Source organism: Nomascus leucogenys, chromosome 22a, assembly GCF_006542625.1.
Source record: "Nomascus leucogenys isolate Asia chromosome 22a, Asia_NLE_v1, whole genome shotgun sequence".
Taxonomy (NCBI): Eukaryota; Metazoa; Chordata; class Mammalia; order Primates; family Hylobatidae; genus Nomascus; species Nomascus leucogenys.
Window position 1 is genome coordinate 52,404,359 of NC_044402.1, and position 16,886 is coordinate 52,421,244.

A 16,886-nucleotide genomic window follows, 5' to 3' on the forward strand; every position below is an offset into this window, starting at 1 on the left:
TACCCTCACTACCTGTCTAAATAATTTCTTCTTAACTCCTGTATCACTGCCAGACTCTGAGCCAGAATGAGGTGACAGAGAGGCTAGGACTGTGCAGAATGCATTTTAGTAAAGATGGCTGAGTGACAGTAGTGATGTCCAATTTCCAGGTGCAGCAGTGACATCTGCCCTAGCCTCAGGGTCCAGTGTCCAGCACCAGGGTGTCAGACGTGTGAGCAGTGGCGTCTGTGTTAAGCAGCAGGGGCAGTTGTTCCTAGGAAGGACCTGACCCAGGGTGGGCTGTGGATTCTGTTCCTGGATGTGTAGTTTCCAGCCTGGTTCTGTAGCCTTCCCCATAATAAAACTAGCCCCCAATACCAGATATATGACTTTATGTGTAGATTGCAGAAACTTGTTTTCCATAGTTTGCTCCAAGAAGTGAGTGAGAAATGAGTCTGTGGGCGAGTGTCAGAGAGCGGCATTCAGAGGTGTTCTTTGTGCAAGAGCCACATCCTGAATTGTCTCCCTGGCCCATTCCCCATGGTGGAGAGATCAACAGGGAATATCACATCTCATAACTGATGATGTACATCCTCCCTTTTCATTCTGTGAGAAAAATCCTCTTTTAAACAGGGTTTGAAATCCCACCCCACCCACCCACCCTGGGCACTCTCTGATCACTGATCTCTGTGGTTCCCAATTTGTCTGAGCAACAGGATTGCTGGCGGGGGCTTAGAAAATACTCAGGCCACTCCCCAGAACCCCTGTCTCAGAGTATTACGCACAAGACCAAGGAATCATTTCTATAACAAGCCCTAGAGGCGAGGCTGATGCTCAGACATGTGGGATCCTGGTGTTCTTCCTTCTCCAAGTGTGATCTGGAGACCAGCAACATGAGCCCCAGCCTTGTCATAAATCCAGAATCTCTTGCTCGACTCCAGACTTCCTGGATCTCAGCACCAAGTCCGGGTGATCCCTGTGCACACAGGAGTTCCTTGTCTAAGTGTCCTCTAGACTTGGGGTCAGAACTGTGCAGTCTGCCCTGGGTGTGGTCTGATCACATCCCTTAGAACTGGAGGTCCAGGGTTCAGTCCTTGTGCTCATTCTTTTCCACAGTCAATCACTCCCTTGGTGCCCTCATCCATGCTTGAGGTTTTAAGTATTGTTTATATGGTGTGACCTCCTAAATCTATTTCTCCTGCCCAGTCTATTTCTCCTTTCCTCTAAACTCTAGAGTTGTCTGTCCAAATTCCACCCCAGCTCCCCCATCTACATTCCTAATAGACATCTTCTCCACTGAGTGCCTGTGATGTCCCCTCCTCAGTATGCTCCTGCCAGAGTCTCCCCATCTCCACTGACAGCAGCTCCATCCTTCTACTCACTCATTTTACAACTATGGGTGTCCTTGATTCGTCTTTCTCACACCACAGATATAATCCATTGGCAAATGCTGTGAGGCCATCTTCAAATGCATCCAGAATCCCCTCACGTCCCACTATTTCCCCTGCTCACACCCCAGTCAAGGTAACTGACATCTCCAGCCTGGAATACTGTGCTCGCTTCCTACTGTTTTCCCTTCTGCCTCCCTCACCCCTCACCTCTCAATTCTGTTCTCAGCACAGCAGTCAGAGAGATCCTTTTAAGAAAGAAGTTATATCATGGCCCTCTTCTGCTCAAAACTGTCCTCTAACTCTTCATCCCACTCAGAGCAAAGGTCAGATCCAACCCCACTCCCCTCAAGCCCACCTGCTCTGGCCACATCTCTGACCTCACCTCAGTTTCTCTCTGTGGAGCCCTCCTGGCCTCCTTGCTCTTCTGGGAACACAGACACCTTCCTGCCATAGTGCATTTGGACTGGAGGTTCCTCTGCCTGGAAAGAACTTCCCCAGACATCCTCATGTCCCTCAAATCTTTCCTCAAAGGTCACCTTTGCAACAAGGCACACACTGACTACCCAGCACAACAGCCACCTTCCCTGTCCCCACTGCCCACATCCTGGATCACCTGCCTCACAGCACTTACCACCTTCTAGCACTTTCCTTCCTTACTCTGGTTATAGTGTATCTATCGTCTGCCTCTTCCCACTGGAACATATGCTACAAAAGGCCAGAGATTTTTCTGGTGTTCCCCAGATGCAGAACCATTCTGTCCTATGTCTGGCCAATGACAACGGTCAGTTGAATGAATGATCAGTGTAGAGCACCTCCTATTCTAAAGGCAGTATCTTTATTAACATAGCCTCAGGCCAAGTGCTGTTTTGTGGCAGCTACAGCACAAGGTCCCCTCACACTGAGATAGAGGCCGCCTATGTTTTTCTCAGCAGTGCTGCTTGTGTGCCCTCCCTCCCCCATCCCTCTTTCTACAGCAACCCCCTCCCCGCACCCTCGGCCCCAGTACACTGCAGCACACAGTCCGGTTCTCTCTTCAGGAAAGAACAGTCCTTGATGATGGGTCCGATTTCACAGACAAATGTAAGTCTAAATTAGACTCTGCTTTATAGATTCATGAGTTGGGATTGGATTCAGCACCAAGATCACTAGAACCAGGGCGGGGAGAGAGGGCAGGAGAGCAGAGCAGAAGAGGAGCTCTAGAAGCAGGGCAGGAGGTGAATGGCTCTGAAAATTTGTCTCAGAAAGCACAGAGACCCCCGTGTGCAGGGGCTGCCCTGGGCAATGTCTGAGCCTCTGCGGTCACAGCTCCCGCTGGACAAGTTTCCACTGAAGGGACAAAGACAATGGAGCAGTGAAGGTGACCCAGCTGAGGACTGACCGCATAAAGCCCATGAAGAACTGAACAGCAGCTAGGCACAGGCCCCATCCACACTCACCTCCTCACAGCCTTCTCCACCCCCACCTGCAACAGACTCAGCACAGCGAACATGCAGATTCTGGAAGGTTCTCAGGTCTTTATTTGCTCTCTCAAAGTCTAGGAATTGACTTAGTTAATTAACCCATCAACTTCTCATAGCAAATATTTGAGAAAACAAATTCATATTCAGATTCTTATCTTCAGTAGGGAAGTAAGAGGTTGCAGCTCAGTGCACATAAAGTTGAGACAGAGATGGAGACATCCAGCCCCACCTCTCTGGAACAGGAAAGATGACTGGGGAGGAAACACAGGTCAGCATGGGAATAGGGGTCACGGGGGACATGGGGGTGGGCTGTCTCTCCACCTCCTCACATTATGCTAACAGGGACGCAGACACATTCAGATGCCTTTGCAGAAAGAGATGCCAGAGTCTCTTGAAGTCACAAAGGGGAGGCGTGAAGAAATCCTGCATCTCAGTCCCACACAAGGCAGCTGTCTCAGGCTACAGAAAACAGCAGTCATGAACAAATTCAAGTCAGTCATGGTAAGTGATGACACTCTGAACAGCCCACCACACACTCAAAACGTCCCAGTCAAAGAATCTCCATTACCCAGGCCTTTCCCCTCTGCCCCACCCCCCCGCCCACTCTAGACCCCAAGAATCTCACCTTTTCAAGCCGTGAGAGACACATCAGAGCCCTGGGCACTGTCGCTGGCTGGGGTAGAACAAAAACAGGACCTGGTCAGAGCCCGCAGGAGATGTGGGACAGGAGGAATTATGGGGTCAGTGAGCTCCTGCACACTCCCACCCCCACCACTTACACGCAGCCTGAGAGTAGCTCCCTCCTTTTACACCTGTGGGAAGAAAATGTCCTGTGAGGAGACTGGAAGGAAGCCAGGCCGTGAGATCTTAGAGGAACCTCCTAGTCTTGGACCCAAGAGAAATTTCCAGAACTATGACTACAGACCCAAGGCAGGATCAGGAAACACGAGGAAAGCAGGCGTGTGTCCTGGACCAACTGCCCTCCTAAGGTCTGTCCTTAGCAGGGACCTTCCCCTGACTCATGAATGCTGGAATCAGCACCCCAACACCATAATCATCAAGGTGATACATCCGTCCTTCATTGTCACATGTGCTTCACCAAAGAGTAAGTGCTGGCACACAGGGTCCCAGGCTGTGTGGATGCTGCTTCCCAGTAATGAGGCAGGGAACACTTCTACCTGGGGCTTGAAACCCTCAGTGGGACAAGAAACCCAGACCCCACCCCTCACCCCCTCCCTACCTAAGCTTTTCCTCCTCCACATCACAGCAGCGACCACAGCTCCGGTGACCACAACTGCTAGGACAGCCAGGCCAGCAACGATGCCCACGATGGGGATGGTGGACTGGGAAGACGGCTCTGGGAAAGGAGGGGAAGATGAGGGGCCCTGACCCTGCTGAAGGGCTCCAGAAGGGCTCCTGCTTTCCCTGAAAAGAGACATGACCCCTCATGCCCCTCCTTACCCCATCTCTTGGTGAGGGGCTCCCGCAGCCCCTCGTGCTGCACATGGCATGTGTATCTCTGCTCTTCTCCAGAAGGCACCACCACAGCTGCCCACTTCTGGAAGGTTCCATCTCCTGCTGGCCTGGTCTCCACAAGCTCGGTGTCCTGAGTTTGGTCCTCCCCATCCCGCTGCCAGGTCAGTGTGATCTCCGCAGGGTAGAAGCCCAGGGCCCAGCACCTCAGGGTGGCCTCATGGTCAGAGATGGGGTGGTGGGTCACGTGTGTCTCTGGGGGGTCTGATGGGAAGAGTCAGAAAATTCAGGCCCTTTGCATCTCTCATGGGACACCCTAGGACCACCCATGTGACCAACCTGAGAATGGACAGGACACGTGGGGTGGGGAAGGGAGCACAGAACCCAGACACCAGCCTGGACACAGCCACCTGGGATAATCTCCTATTCCTTGGAGAGTTCTAGTCTCTGAGGGGGGAATAGTGACTTCTGGTCCTGACCTGAGTGGAGGCCGAGGGACTCAGAAAAGCTGGAATCAGACCTCCAAACGCATTTAGTGTGAGGCAGAGAACAAGGCCTGAGAGAAAAATTCACGGTGCCCAAGGCTGCTGCAGGGGTCAAAGGGGACCCCTGATCAGTATTCCAGGGACTGTCTTCCCCTCCATTTCCCCAGAGATGTCATCCCTTAATTGTCCTAGAGAGCAGAGGGGGCCCTCAGAGGAAACTCAGGAAAACTCATGCCATTCTCCATTCAAGGGAGGGCGACATTCTAGCGCTTCTCCCATTTTCCTCCCCTCCTCGTGGGAGGCCATCCCGGGAAATCTATAGGAGATGGGGAAGGCTCCCCACTGCCCCTGGTACCCGCGCGCTGCAGCGTCTCCTTCCCGTTCTCCAGGTATCTGCGGAGCCACTCCACGCACGTCCCCTCCAGGTAGGGTCTCCGCTGCTCCGCCTCACGGGCCGCCTCCCACTTGCGCTTGGAGATCTGAGCCGCCGTGTCCGCGGCGGTCCAGGAGCTCAGGTCCTCGTTCAGGGCGAGGTAATCCTTGCCGTCGTAGGCGTCCTGGCGATACCCGCGGAGGAGGCGCCCGTCGGGCCCCACGTCGCAGCCATACATCCTCTGGAGGGTGTGAGACCCTGGCCCCGTCCCCGCGGTCAGCCCCGTCCCCCGAGCCCCGCCCCGCCCCGACCAACCCGCGGGGATTTTGGCCTCAACTGAAAATGAAACCGGGTAAAGGCGCCTGGGGCCCTCTCCGGTCGAGGGTCTGGGCGGGTCCCGCGGCCTCGGGGCGGATCTCCGACCTGGAGACTCGGGGCCACCGGGGCCGTCCGTGGGGGATGGGGAGGGGTCGCGACCTGCGCCCCGGGCCGGGGTCACTCACCGTCCTCGCTCTGGTTGTAGTAGCCGCGCAGGGTCCCCAGGTTCTCTCGGTCAGTCTGTGCGGTGGCCTTGTAGATCTGTGTGTTCCGGTCCCAATACTCCGGCCCCTCCTGCTCTATCCATGGCGCCCGCGGCTCCTCTCTCGGACTCGCGGCGTCGCTGTCGAACCGCACGAACTGGGTGTCGTCCACGTAGCCCACGGAGATGAAGCGGGGCTCCCCGCGGCCGGGCCGGGACACGGAGGTGTAGAAATACCTCATGGAGTGGGAGCCTGGGGGCGAGGAGGGGCTGAGACCCGCCCGACCCTCCTCCCGGCGCGGCTCCCCGGGTCCTGCCCCCGCCTGCGGTCCCCTCGCTCCTCCCCACAGAGGCCATTTCCCTCCCGACCCGCACTCACCGGCCCAGGTCTCGGTCAGGGCCAGGGCCGCCGAGAGCAGCAGGAGGAGGGTTCGGTGCGCCATGACCCGCATCTCGGCATCTGAGGAGACTCTGAGTCCGGGTGGGTGCGTGGGGACTTTAGAACTGGGACCGCGGCGACGCTAATTGGCTTCTCTAGACACGCGACACCCAATGGGAGTGGGAACTGGGGACGCGTCACGAGTATCCTGGAAGAAGGACCCGGCACAGGTTGGGAGAAGAAGTGAAACTCAGGGGAGCGGGGAATCCCCAACGCTGCGCCTCCCCATTGCAGACAAGGCCCTCGGACCCTGAGACCCTGAAAGCCCCGCCCGGGACCTGGGACTTAGTCCTGATCCCTCTTCTCCTACACCAGCCTCTTTGTCACACTGTGTGCCTGAGTCCTGGACAAGGATCTGTCTGTGGAAACCAGGGAGAGACTCCCAGGCTGGCCCACCCCTTCCCCTTCACTCTCCTCCTGGAATCCCCGTCCCTGAACTGGACTCCCTGCCTCCCACTCCTTACCTCTCCCCTTGGACTCTTGTGTAGGGAAACTGAGCACGGGGAACTTGATGCCAGAGAGTGAGCTCGCCTTGGGAATGGAGCTGTAGAGACAGGGGGTTTCTCTCTAAACCTGGTGAAGTTTTGTCTGAAGGCACCACGCAGAGATTCTCATAGAGACCAGTTTCCTTTTTGTTTATTAACACAGTAGGTAGCGCAATATTGGCAATCTCTGAATGATTAGAATTCCAATTTGTAAAAGATCTGTGTCAAAACAGCATTACAATTAAACTCTCAGAGCTCCTAAGTTTTACTTTCCCAGACTATGGATCTGTGACTCTGGGTTGCTGCATTTAAAATTATCTTCATTCCCTACCCCGAGTTTCCCTCTGTGAGTCCAGAACATCTCCTGAATACAACGAAGCAGGGTTTGTTACTGTCTATTGCAAGCGGGAGCCTGTAGTCATCACCTCAGAGTTGCGAATGCTCCACGCAGACCCAATGCTCTTCACCAGCGCTCAAGCACTGCCTGTTTTCCTGAACTCTGCACATCCAAGCAGTGTGCGTATTTTATCTGGACACTTGGTATTTTTGTAACTTTTTTTTTAATCATAAGGAGCCAATTAGTTTTTAGGAAGTCCAACAATATGTATTAAATACCGAATGCAAAGAACCCCCTGCTAGGCCCTTCCACTGCTTTAGAGTCCGTTCCCCTGCTCCTTTTCCTCACCTCCTGCCGCTCCAGCCCTTCTGTCTGCCCCTGTCATCCCTCACACCCTCCCCTCCCCTTAGTCCCTGCCACCCTGTCACTCCTGAATTGTCGCACTAACACTGTCCCCTCACCACCTGCCCATGTCTGTTCTCCCCACAGTGCTCAGCAGTCCTGCTAATGTGAGCAAGTTCGTGTCATTTCTTCATTACTATGGCTGGATTTTGGTCTACAATTTTGCTATATGTTTTCAATTTGTCTCATGTCTTTTTGTTTCTGGTCCTCCTTTACTACTTTCTTATGTGTCAAATAAACATTTTTTAGTTTATGGGTTTAATTGTCCTAGTGGCTTTTGGCTATATTTCTTTACACTAATTGTTTATTGTTGTAAGAATGGAACCCGATTCCTTGACTTTTCTTACTGAAGTTCAGGTAATATTAAGTTGCATCCAGCACAATAAAGGACACTTGTAACAGTGTAGTTTCATTTTACCTACCATTATACTATTATCGTTTTATATATTGCATCAATCTATATTATAGACTCAATGATACAGTGTAATACTTTTTGTTTTAGACAAGTAGCCATATGTCTTCAGGAAATTAAGGAGTGCTATCTTTTCATGTTCATCTAAGCGACTTATTAAATATATTTTATGAACTATTTTGCAAATTTAATGATTAATTCCAGAGACTTTTTCAGCATTCCCTAGTGTTTTCTACATATGCAGTGAAGTTGGTGACAAAGAAAGACTTTTGTTTCTTTCTTTCCTATCTATTGATCTTTTTTCTTTTAAAATTATTTTTATTTGGTAGAGATGAGGTCTCACTATTAGGCTGGTCTCAAACTCCTGAACTCAAGTGATCCTCCCACCTCAGCTTCCCAAAATGCAGGGATTACAGGCATGAGCCACCATGCCTGCTCCTTCTGTTGGTTTCTTATTTCATTTTCTTGCCATGTTGCACTGGTTAGGGTGCCTCTTAGGTGTTTAAACAAGAATGATGAGAGCTCACATGTATGTTTACAAGGAACTTAAACAAATTTAAAGAAAAAAAAAAGCCCCATCAAAAATTGGCAAAGGATACGAACAGACACTTCTCAGAAGAAGAAACATATGAAAAAAAGCTCAATATCAATGATCATTAGAGAAAAGCAAATCAAAACCACAATGATGTACTATCTCCTGCCAGCCAGAATGGCAATTATTAAAAAGTGAGGAAACAATAGATGCTGGTGAGACTGTGGAGAAATAGGAATGCTTTTCCACTGTTGGTGGGAATGTAAAATAGTTCTACCATTATGGAGGATGGTGTGACCATTCCTCAAAGATCTAGAACCAGAAATACTCTTTGACCCAGCAATCCCATTACTGGGTATATACCCAAAGGAATATGAATCATTCTACTATAAAGACACATGCACACGTATGTTTATTGCAGCACTATTTTCAATAGCAAAGACATGGAACCAACCCACATGCCCAGCAATGATAGTCTGGGTAAAGAAAATGTGGTAGATATACACCATGGAATACTACACAGCCATAAAAAGGAATGAGTTCATGTCCTGTGCAGGGACATGGATGAAGCTGGAAGTCATCCTCAGCAAACTAAGATGGGAACAGAAAACCTAACACCACATGCTCTCACTCCTAAGTGGGAGCTGAACAATGAGAATACATGGACACGGGGAGGGGAACAACACACACAGGGCCTGTTGGGGAGTCGGGGGCGAGAGGAGGGAACTTAGAGGATGGGTGAATAGGTGCAGCAAACCACTATGGCAGACTATATGTATGTAACAAACCTGCATGTTCTGCACATGTATCTGGAACTTAAAGTAAAATAGAATAAATTAAATAAAAAAAGAAAGTGCATAACTTACATGTATACATAGGTTCATTTAAGCACTATTCACAAGAGCAAAGACTTGGAATCAACCTAAATGCCCATCAACGGTAGACTGGATAAAGAAAATGTGGCACATATACACCATAGAATACTATACAGCCAAAAAAAGAATGAGATTATGTCCTTTGCAGGAACATGGATGGAGCTGGAGGCCATTATTCTTAGCAAACTAATGCAGGAACAGAAAACTATATAGCACATGTTCTCACTTATAAGTGGGAGCTAAATGATGAGAATACATGGGCACACAGAGGGGAACAACACACACCGGGGTCCACTTGAGGGCGGAGGGTGGGAGGAGGGAGAGGATCAGGAAAATAGCTAATGGGTACTAAAGCTTAATACTTGGGTGGGTACTAATGGGTATAGAAATAATTTGTACAGCAAAACCCCATGATACAAGTTTACCTATATAACAAACCTGCACATGTACCCCTTAACTAAAAATAAAAGTTAAATAAAAAAAAAAAAAAACAAAGAAAGTGCATGTCTGGAAAGAGCATACGGTTGGGTTCTGTGTTTCTTTAAACCACGTCACACAATCTCTGCCCATCATTAGAGTGTTGATTCATACAGGTTTTTGTCATTCTTTATATGGTAAGTTTTAGGTCTACCATGTTATTTTCCCAGTTTCTGTTTGTCTGTTCCTCTTGTCCTGACCAATGACTTCCTATTAGAAATCATAGAAACAAAAGAAATTAGAATAACATCTTTAAAGTGCTGGAAGACCAAAAGGTCAACTAAGAATTCTATATCCAGCATAGATGTCCTTCAAGGTTAGGCAAATAAGGAGATATTTCAGGTAAAAGAAATTTAAGAGAATTTGTCACCGGCAGATCCGTACAATAACAATTGGTAAGGAAAATTCTTCAGGCTAGAGGCAAATGATACCAGGTGGAAAATGAGACTATCAAAAAGATGAAGATGATAAAAAATGGTAAATATTGAGCTAAGTGCAAAAGGCTGTCTTGCTCCCCTCATTTATTCTTACTTTATATACATAGAACTGCTTAAAGATAAGAAAAAGTTTTTTTGTCATGGGATTTACAACCTATATAGATATATTACATATAATATCTATACCACAAAAGGTGGACATTTCATAGAGGATAAATTGTCACAATATTTTTATATTTGCGGGCACTACTACATTACTAACTGAAAGTAGTCTGTGAAATGTTAAGAATGAGTTAAGTTCTGAAGGAAATTGCAACACTAAAAACCATTCAAAAGATCAACAAATCTTGGAGATGGTTTTTTGAAAACAAACCCTAGCCAGTCTTGAGTCTCATCATCCTACGATTTCAGAACTATCGTGAATACAAAAGTAATCACAGAACAGTCCTGCCCAGAAAGAGGAGTTATCCCTAAATACGGTGGCCCTGGGACAGCTGGCCCTCCCTGAGGGACCTCTTCCACGTGGGTGCTTTCTGCAGGGACTTTGTTGTCTTGCTCTTCCACTCTACCCAGTGTCCTGACCCAAGAGACAAGGGGCGTCTGCTGCTGTGTCCACACTTGGAGAAGGAAACCTTGATGGTGTCAGTATATTACAACCGGGCATGACAGCTCACCCCTGTAATCCCAGCACTTCAGGATGTTAAGGCAAGAGGATTACTTGAGATCAGAAGTTGGAGACCAGCTTGGACAACATTGTGAGACCCTCGTCTCTAAAAGATATAAAAATAAGTAAACTTAGCTGGGCGTGGTGGTGGGCGCTTGTATTTCCAGGTATTGGGAAGGCTGAGATGGGAAGATCCCTTGAGCTTATGGATTCAAGGCTGTAGTGAGCTATGATTACAACACTGGACTCCAGCCGAGGCCACAGAGCGAGATCTTGACTCAAAAAAATACATTGTAAAACTTTGCTCACTATGGGTTATTTTATTTGTTATTTATTCAATGTGTATTTTGATTTTATTTTACTGGCAGCACAATAAACCAGGGCATGCAGAAACTAGAAATCACATCCCCTTTCCAGGGTTAAAAAGCCCAGTCCAGGCAGCTGAGAAGAAGACAGTCCTCATTAGCGCTGAGGATTCAGGGAGAATGAGATGGGCTGGGCAGGAAGGTTTGTTTGTTTGTTTGTTTGTTTGTTTGTTTGTTTGTTTTCTATGAACAAGTGTAACTTTTTATTATGATAGAGTTGTTTTCATTAAAGAAATAGATGAAAATGATTAAGTAAAATCAAATGGCTCTAAAAGTCTTCAAATGAAAACAACAGTCCTGTCATTTGTTCTTTCCATAGGCAAGCACTTTTAATTTTCTTTGTTTTTCCTTCTGGTAGTTACCTTCATGGGTTTTTCCAAATTATTTTTTTTTAGTTTTTCAAGTGGGTGCATATATTAATACATGTAATTTTTAAAAAGCCTCTTCAGTTTATAATGCATCCTAATGTCCCCGCCCCATCCCTCCTAATTCTCCAGAGCAATGACTTTTAACTCTTTTAGCAATGTCTTCTATTTTTTTCCTCACATAACTACTTAGTCATTTCCGGATTATTTTATACATTCTATAGTGATTTTTTGATATGACAGATGAGGATTTAGCTCTTACACCATCACTATCTTCACTTTTCCTCCCGTATTGTCCCAAAGTAGTTACCAGATTTAGGGGCTAAATAGTGACCACATCATTATGAGTATGTACATATTGCTCATTGTTGAGAAAAACAGAGTATTATGCTCTTACTTCCTATCCTGTACTTCCTTCTGCCCTAGAATTAATGATTGCCTAACCACCCTTCCCCCTTGTTGTTTTCACTTTTGCTTTATCTTCAATGAACTTCTTTCCAAATGCCCCAAATCTGGCAATAACTTATTATTATTTTTAAGAGAAGGGAATATCACTATGGTGGGCAGGCTGGTCTGCAACTCTTGGGCTCAAGCCAACCTCTTGCTTAGCCTCCTGAGTAGCTGGGACTGCAGGCATGGGCCAGTCCACCCAGCTAACCTGTTAATATTTTTACTGTTTTTTTTTTTAAGCCAACTCCATAGCTGGAATATTTCCTGTGTTGGATGCTATTTGTTGGATCCATGTCATTCTCTGGTTTGTCTACTCCTTCATTTTGCTGGAGTATTTTCTCCAATAGCTTCCCAACAAAGGGTACATGGAGGTAACCCCTGAGTCTTTGCTTGCCTAAAAATGTATTATTTTACCTTCACCCTTGATTATTTGGTTGAATATAGATTTATAAGTTGAAAATAACTTTCTTTCTAGAATTCTGAAGGCATGATTCCATTGTTTTCAGCTTCTTTTTTGAGACAAGGTCTCTTCTGTCACCCAGGCTGGAGTGCAGTGGCACAATCACAACTCACTGCAGCCTTGACCTCGTGGGCTCAATTGATCCTTCCATCTCAGCCCCCTGAGTAGATGGGACTACAGGTGTGTGCCACAATGCCCAGCTAACTTTTGTATTTTTTGTAGAGATGGGGCTTCACCAAGTTGCCCAAGCTGGTCTCAGGAGATCTGCCTGTCTCTGCCTCCCAAAATGCTGAGCCACTGTGTTACAAGCGTGAGCCACTGTGCCTGGCCAGTTTTTCTTTTATTCTCTCTCTTCTTCCTTCATTTCTCAAAGGCATCTCAAACTTAGTAGGCCCAAAACCAAAGTCAAACTCCATCAGAATATCCTGCTACTTCCAACTTTAAAATATATCTTAAATCACAGTTTCCCTCCCCTCCCCTCCCCTCCTCTCCCCTCCCCCCCTCCTCTCCTCCCCTCCCCTCCTCTCCCTTCCCCTCCCCTCCCCTCCCCTCCCCTCCCCTCTCCCCTCTGTGGCCCAGGCTGCAATCTACTAGGCTGCTGCTGCCCCGCGCCGCGGACTGCCTGGGACTGCCGGCGCGCGCCACCGCTGCCTGCTTTTTCTCCTTTGGGTGCAGGCGCGCGTTCGCCATGTTGGCCACGCTGCTCTCCAGCTCCTAACCCCGAGTGCTCTGCCCGCCTCGGCCTCCCGAGGTGCTGGGACTGCAGACGGAGTCTCGCTCACCCGGTGCTAGGTGTTGCCCGGGCTGGAGTGCGGTGGTGTGGTCTGGCCTCGCGGCAGCCTCCGCCTCCCAGCCGCCTGCCTTGGCCTACCAGGGTGCTGGGATTGCAGCCCCTGCCCGGCCGCCGCCCCGCCTGGGAGGTGGGGTGCGTCTCTGCCCGGGCGCCCATCTGCCCAGCCTCCCCATCTGGGAAGTGAGGAGCGCCTCTGCCCTGCCGCCCCGTCCGGGAAGAAGTGAGGAGCCCCTCTGCCCGGCCGCCCCGTCTGGGAAGTGAGGAGCGCCTCTGCCCGGCCACCCATAGTCTGGGAAGTGAGGAGCGCCTCTGTCCGGCCGCCCCGTCTGGGAAGTGAGGAGCGCCTCTGCCCGGCCACCCATCGTCTGGGAAGTGAGGAGCGCCTCTGCCCGGCCGCCCCGTCTGGGAAGTGAGGAGCGCCTCTGCCCGGCCACCCATCGTCTGGGAAGTGAGGAGCGCCTCTGCCCGGCCGCCCCGTCTGGGAAGTGAGGAGTGCCTCTGCCCGGCCGCCCCGTCTGGGAAGTGAGGAGCGCCTCTGCCCGGCCACCCATCGTCTGGGAAGTGAGGAGCGCCTCTGCCCGGCCGCCCCGTCTGGGAAGTGAGGAGCGCCTCTGCCCGGCCACCCATCGTCTGGGAAGTGAGGAGCGCCTCTGCCCGGCCACCCATCGTCTGGGAAGTGAGGAGCGCCTCTGCCCGGCCGCCCCGTCTGGGAAGTGAGGAGTGCCTCTGCCCGGCCGCCCCGTCTGGGAAGTGAGGAGCGCCTCTGCCCGGCCACCCATCGTCTGGGAAGTGAGGAGCGCCTCGGCCTGGCCGCCCCGTCTGGGAAGTGAGGAGCGCCTCTGCCCGGCCACGCCATCTGGGAAGTGAGGAGCGCCTCTGCCCGGCCACCCATCGTCTGGGAAGTGAGGAGCGCCTCTGCCCGGCCACCCATCGTCTGGGAAGTGAGGAGCGCCTCTGCCCGGCCACCCATCGTCTGGGAAGTGAGGAGCGCCTCTGCCCGGCCACCCATCGTCTGGGAAGTGAGGAGCGCCTCTGCCCGGCCACCCATCGTCTGGGAAGTGAGGAGCGCCTCGGCCCGGCCACCCTGTCTGGGAATTGAGGAGCGCCTCTGCCCGGCCGCCCCATCTGGGAAGTGAGGAGCGCCTCTGCCCGGCCACCCATCGTCTGGGAAGTGAGGAGCGCCTCTGCCCGGCCACCCATCGTCTGGGAAGTGAGGAGCGCCTCTGCCCGGCCGCCCCGTCTGGGAAGTGAGGAGCGCCTCTGCCTGGCCGCCCCGTCTGGGATGTGGGGAGTGCCTCTGCCCGGCCGCCCCGTCTGGGAGGTCTACCACGGAGGCCAGAAGCAATGTGGGGGCTGGACGTGGTGGCTCACGCCTGTGGTCCCGGCACTCTGGGGGGCGAGGCGGGTTGATCACTTCGGGCTAGGAGTTCGAGACCAGTCTGGCCAACATGGCGAAACATGAAAAATACAACAGACAAACCAACCAACCAACTCAGTGACAACAAAACAGGTCTACCCTGGAGTCATACTCTAATTTTTTCTATTTTCCTCCCTTTCTGATCCTTTATCCCACTTTCTTTTTCTTCCTCTTCCTTCTCCCTCTTCTTTGTCAAATAGAGGATTGAGTTATTATCACTGATCCATATAAAGTCCCTCTCTCACTTATTTTAATTCCCACCCCCCATTTCTATTCCCCGACTTCCCATGTGCAACCTTCCTAATATGTTTGATCCGCATCTTTTTGTTTGTATGTATTTTTAGAAAATGTTTATTGTTTTTGTGTGCAAAAAAAATTAATAAAAAAAAATCACAGTTTCTTACTACATGCAACCCTTTGGTTCAAACTACCATGATCCCTCACTTGAACTTAGAATTGGTTTTCCTGCTTCTGTATTTTTTAAAATCATAAAGTATTTCAAAGAAACCATGTGTGGCTTTATACTTTTTACTACATAAAAAGAATAAAGATCTGCCAGGTGCAGTGGCTCACGCCTATAATCTCAGCACTTTGGGAGGCCGAGGCAGACGGATCACTTGAGGTCAGGAGTTCGAGACCAGCCTGACCAACATGGTGAAACCCATCTCCACCAAAAACACAAAATTAGCCGGGAGTCATGGCGCGCACCTGTAGTCCCAGCTACTTGGGAGCCTGAGGCAGGAGAATCGCTTGAACCTGGGAAGTCGGAGGTTGCAGTGAGCTGAGGTCGCGCCATTGTACTCCGTCTGGGTAACAAGAGCAAAACTCTGCCAAAAAAAAAAAGAAAAGATATGAAGAGGTTATATACTTAAACATGGAATTGCTTTAAGTGTTTGCCATTCACTGTTCCCATGCATGCCAGCAGCTTCTTACTGCAAACACCTGGGACTTGCTATAGAGCAGCTGGAGTACGTTCCACCCACACACAGGACAGGGAGCTGACAATCAAGGAGTGGGGGATCAATACTCCAGCTTTCTCCCCTCTGTTTCCCTGTATCTCAGCAGTATGGAGCTTGTTACCAAAGAGAACCTGCTCACTGACTTTAAACTGGTTTTCTTACCTTCTCAGTTCCAGTTCTCCATATCTCAATTGATGATTTCTGGTAAGACCTAGCAAATAAACTGCTTTCACTGAAATTGCAGTCTTGGAACCTGCTTTGGGTTCCCCAAAAGACAGAAATATATTCATTTTCCCACCACTGGACTTCCAAGTTGTTTTCAATTTTTCACTGTTACAAACAAGGCTGCAACATTTGTGTGCAAACTTCTGGGTATATATGTAAGAAGCTTTCGCTATTTCCCACTAGTGAAACCGCTCAGTTGGAGGGTATGTGCATCTTCATCTTTAATAAATACTACCAACATCTGACAAGCCCGACAATGTCAAGGCTGGCAAAATCTCATATGCGGTGGGTGTGGAATGTCAGCTCACTGTAGCAGGTGCTGGGGACTCAGTCGGGGTCTTGGAGAGGCACTTAGTTATAGCAAGAATGTTTCATAAATGGTATGTGATATATTCAAGATTAGTGGGGAATAAAAACACGTTGCTTGGAAATAATTATCCGTAGATCTAAAGTCAACAAAAGTCTTTTTTTTCTAATGTAAAAATATATACTTTGTTTTTTCCCGGGGTGGGGGGGAGCAACTTAAAATAAACCAGAAAACACCTTCATATTAATCATTCTTCTCATATACTTCAAATTTGTACTTAATGCCTTTCTCCTCCTGGACATCAGAGAGAACACCTGGGTATTCTGGCAGAAGTTTATATTTCTCCAAATCAATTTCTGGAAAAAACGTGTCACTTTCAAACTCCTGCATGATCTTTGTCACAAATAGTTTAAGACGGCCTGGGTGATTCATGGCTTCCTTATAAACAGAACTGCCACCAACTGTCCAAATCATGTCTACTCTATTTGCTAATTCTGGTTGTTCAGTAAGTTTTAAGATCTCATCCAGACTTCTGGCAGGAAAACGAGCTCCTTGTGGAGGTTCCTTGAGTTCTCTGCTGAGAACTAAATTAATTCTATCCTTTAAAGGTCGATTCTCTCAGGAATCAGAACCAGGTCTTCCTACACATAATCACCAGATTCTGTTTACCTTCTACTGAAGAGTTTGTGTCGTTCTCTGGAAATACCTAAATTCATTCCTGAGCGGCGGCCAGGGCAGGTCCCTGTTCTTGCCATTGCCCATGTTCTGGGACACAGCGACGATGCAGTTTAGCAAACAAACCAT

At 49.4% G+C, this 16,886-nt stretch overlaps 1 protein-coding gene and 1 pseudogene across 1 annotated transcript; both read right to left on the reverse strand.

Moving 5' to 3' along the window:
* Positions 1–2,864: 2,864 nt before the first annotated feature.
* LOC100579523 (HLA class I histocompatibility antigen, B-67 alpha chain) lies at positions 2,865–6,268 on the reverse strand. The gene is given in 10 exon segments (XM_003272079.4): positions 2,865–3,237; positions 3,240–3,289; positions 3,456–3,475; positions 3,478–3,503; positions 3,610–3,642; positions 4,071–4,187; positions 4,292–4,567; positions 5,144–5,419; positions 5,665–5,934; positions 6,061–6,268. Coding segments are annotated over 10 exon segments (1,218 nt in total). The 5' UTR covers positions 6,134–6,268; the 3' UTR covers positions 2,865–3,160.
* A 10,047-nt stretch (positions 6,269–16,315) lies between these two features.
* Positions 16,316–16,886, reverse strand: LOC115832401 (annotated as a pseudogene).